Source organism: Triticum aestivum, chromosome 3A, assembly GCF_018294505.1.
Source record: "Triticum aestivum cultivar Chinese Spring chromosome 3A, IWGSC CS RefSeq v2.1, whole genome shotgun sequence".
NCBI lineage: Eukaryota > Viridiplantae > Streptophyta > Magnoliopsida > Poales > Poaceae > Triticum > Triticum aestivum.
In genome coordinates, this window is record NC_057800.1 from 543778486 (window position 1) to 543782220 (window position 3735).

Below are 3735 nucleotides of genomic sequence, written 5' to 3' on the forward strand. Positions count from 1 at the left end.
AGAGGTGGGAGTACCAGATATTTCCCCGACATGCTTGGTTGGGAAATCCTTGTGACCCAACTCTTGTACTTATGAATTTATCCGAGAATCAATGAAGTTGATGAGATTTCTCAAGGAAAAAAACTCGGAGATACCACTGCTACTATACTATGCTCTGATCGTTGGCAGATGCCTCTTGTGATTCTAGCTCCGCACTTGGCCACACGGGCGTGGAATGCATCTAATTTATTTTTATAGAAAAGAAGAAAATCTCCCGATCTTTGCATTAGAATGATGCATGCGGTCATTTTATTAATAAGTAAAGTGAAACAATGTCTGCAATCCTACATCTCGCAAAAAGAGCAACAACAATGAAAAACAGCAAATCGTAGGGCTCAGTGACTAAACATCTATTCTATTAGTGGACTGTCATTCAAACCGGTTGAAAATATTTCGTGCTACCGTCTCTCATCTGTTGCATCTAATAATCAAAAGTTTCATGCAGTTCGTATGAATAAGTAACGACCACATACAAAAGCATACAGTAGCTCTCACGATGACCTGCAAACTAATCGCCTCGTAGGAATAACCTCCGTCGAGCCAGGACGAGACGACGCCGTATCTTGCTCAGGCAGGAGGGGAGCGAGAGAGGGGCCTTGCCCTTGCGCTAGCTCCCGGACCGTTGAAGGGGAGGGCAGGCCTAAGAATGCACTTTCTAATAATAAAGCATGCGGCGCTCCCTAATTATACTCCCGGCCCTCTCCCCCCTTGGCCACCGGGGCCTCTCTTCTTCCCCTCCGCCTTCTTCCCACCATGGCACCGCGGGCGATCGGTCGAGCCCAATCCGTGGACCGCGAACAAGACCCACGGGAATCATCCGCCCGCGGCTGATCATTTCCTCCCAACGCTTTCGGCTCTGCGCGCGCGTAATCCCTCCCGGCTCATCCATCCTTTCCCTCCGCCTTTGCACTCGACGCACGCACGTCGCTCGAGGCCCCGGAAAGCTGCGCGCTTTACAGGTACGTACGCCGGTATCATCGATCGTAATCATAATGTGAGTTTTTGAGTACGCCTCGCTGTCCATCCAATCCTCGAGGAGGAACTGAGGTCATGAAGCATATATACGTGCCGTTTTGAAGTTACGGTAGGTAGATCGGGCGACGATGGCGGCCAACGGCGGGTCGCTGGAGCGGCGGGGCTCCATGCGGCGGTCGGGGAGCAAGGTGAAGGAGGAGCCAGCGGCGGCCGACCATGCCGCCGAGGAGCACGCCTCGGGACCTTCCGGTAAGTAGCAGTCAAAGATCGATCGATCGGTTGCCCTTCCGGCCGGTACGTTGGCTAGCTCTCAAGACTCAAGAGGCGTCGGTCGTTTGCATTGCGTTGCATGCAGACATTGAAGTGATCAAGGAGAAGTTCGGCAAGCTGCTGCTCGGGGAGGACATGTCGGGGTCCGGCAAAGGCGTGCCGTCCGCGCTGGCCCTCTCCAACGCCGTCACTAATCTTGCAGGTGACAACCTAGCTGCCTTCCTAGGAGTAGTTACTACGTAGGAGTACTTGCCAAATCAAGCTGTTCTCATGCATCTATGGAATGAAAGGGTTGCAATTTAAAATGCCAAGAAAAAAGCTGACGGTTAAAAAAAATGTTGGCAGCTGCTGTGTTCGGCGAGCAACGCAAGTTGGAGCCCATGGCGCCCGACAGAAAGGCGAGGTGGAAGAAAGAAGTGGGCTGGCTCCTGTCCGTGGCGGATCAGATCGTGGAGTTCGTCGCCAAGAAGCAAGTCCTGGACAACGGCGTCGAAATGGAGGTTCGGCTGAACAACAGCTCGATCGTAGTACTTCTTCTTCTTCTTCTTCTTTTGCCCGCTCCGCTCCGGTAATCTCCTCTCCTTGCTCTGCTCTGCTCGCTGCAGGTGATGGGCACGCAGCAGCGAAGGGATCTGCAGTCCAACATACCGGCGTTGCGCAAGATCGACGCCATGCTTCTCGTAAGAAACATCAGCCACTTCCAAGGAGTCAAATGCATGCCCACCTAGCGTATATGTATATGTAGCTGAACTGAAACTCGTGCCGCCTTTGCGGTTTTCTCATCAGGATTACCTGGACGGCTTCAAGGACCGCACCGACTTTTGGTACGTAAAGCGCGACTCGTGCTCGGACGCCGAGAAAGAGGAGTCTACGGAGAAGTGGTGGATACCCATCGTGAAGGTCCCTCCCAACGGGCTGGCCCCGGCGTCCAGAGGCTGGATCCAGCACCAGAAGGAGCTGGTGAACCAGGTGCTCAAGGCGGCCATGGCCATCAACGCCAACTGCCTCATGGAGATGGCCATCCCAGAGTCCTACCTAGAGTCGCTGCCCAAGGTACGTACGTATCAACTATGAATACGATCATCTTCATCCTTCTCTCACGACACGAACCTAGCTAGCTGTTGTTGATATGAAAATGAAAATGAAAATGAAAATGAAAATGAAAATGGGATGCAGAACGGGCGGGCGAGCCTCGGGGACGCGCTGTACCGGATCATCACGGACGTGGAGTTCGACCCGGACGACTTCCTGTCGACGGTGGACCTGACGTCGGAGCACAAGATCCTGGACCTCAAGGACCGCATCGAGGCGTCGGTCATCATCTGGAACAGGAAGGTGCACAACAAGGACGGCAAGTCCTCGTGGGGCTCCGCCGTCAGCCAGGAGAAGCGGGAACAGTTCGAGGAGCGGGCGCAGACGCTGCTGCTCATCATCAAGCACAGGTACCCCGGCATCCCCCAGTCCAGCCTCGACATCGCAAAGATACAAGAAAACAGGGTACGTAATCACACACAATATAACTACTCCCTCCCTCCCTCCGATCCATATTACTTGTCGTTAATTAATTTCCCCTTTCTGGCTGGCTGGCTGGCCGGCGACTACACTAGGACGTGGGATTTGCTCTCCTGGAGAGCTACTCCAGGGTCCTCGAGAGCCTGGCCTTCAACGTCATGTCCAGGATAGAGGACGTGATCGTCGCCGACAACGTGGCCAGGGAGAAGGCCAAGAAGGACGCGCCGGCCGGCTCGAGCTCGGAGCCCGCCCCCCAGCAAGTCCCCGACGGGCCGGACAGCATGACGCTGCTCGACTTCATGGGCGGGAACGGCGACTCGGAGGGGAGGCCCGACGACCAGTCCCCGTCGGCGGTGGACCCGGCGCAGGACGACGGGAGGCTCATGAAGCTGCCCAACATCATGACCAACCTTTTTATGAAAACGACACAGTGATGGGATATTTCTCCCCCTTTTATGAACTTCTACTACTTTGTCATCAACAAAAAGATGAATGCCGTCCAATTACTGCATGGCCTATTTTGTACCAGGCTACCAGTACCAGCACATGGTAGAAAACCAAAAGGCCTTGAGTAGAGAGTTCGTTAATTGTTGTAAAAATACTAGTTTCAACAGACATGTCAATAGGAGAACCATAATCATATACTATAATGCATACAATTCCGTGCAACTTATGAATAAATAGAGCTCTTTTACGGTGATTGGCGTAGTATTGGGATACTTTCAAGTACTTGTCCCTTCGATTTTTATTAGCCGTCCGATCTGATGGGAGATTAAAAATAAATAAATCTAATTAGTTTAATTAAAAAGGCATAATGATCCAGGGTAAAATATTGTGCTTTCAATCGATCACGTCCACGACCAGAACCACATCTAGTAGATCTAGGAGGTCAAGTCCTCGTTCTCGCCCCCTTCCTTCTGTCTGACGAGCCCGGCGAGA

The 3735-nt window shown here is 52.6% G+C and overlaps 1 protein-coding gene across 1 annotated transcript; it reads left to right on the forward strand.

Annotated features, from left to right (window-relative positions):
• Positions 1-745: 745 nt before the first annotated feature.
• Positions 746-3496, forward strand: LOC123058589 (rop guanine nucleotide exchange factor 9). Its single transcript, XM_044481297.1, has 8 exons — positions 746-998; positions 1119-1263; positions 1370-1486; positions 1630-1784; positions 1890-1964; positions 2071-2337; positions 2461-2781; positions 2892-3496. The coding sequence occupies exons 2-8, from the start codon at positions 1143-1145 to the stop codon at positions 3228-3230; spliced, it is 1395 nt and encodes a 464-aa protein (XP_044337232.1). The 5' UTR covers positions 746-998; positions 1119-1142; the 3' UTR covers positions 3231-3496.
• Positions 3497-3735: the final 239 nt, after the last annotated feature.

Coding starts and splice junctions, on each gene's coding strand:
- LOC123058589 (XM_044481297.1), top strand. CDS start 1,143: ATGGCGGCCAACGGCGGGTCGCTGGAGCGGCGGGGCTCCATGCGGCGG. Junction 1,487..1,629: donor CGCCGTCACTAATCTTGCAG/GTGACAACCTAG, acceptor AAATGTTGGCAG/CTGCTGTGTTCGGCGAGCAA. Junction 2,338..2,460: donor ACCTAGAGTCGCTGCCCAAG/GTACGTACGTAT, acceptor AATGGGATGCAG/AACGGGCGGGCGAGCCTCGG.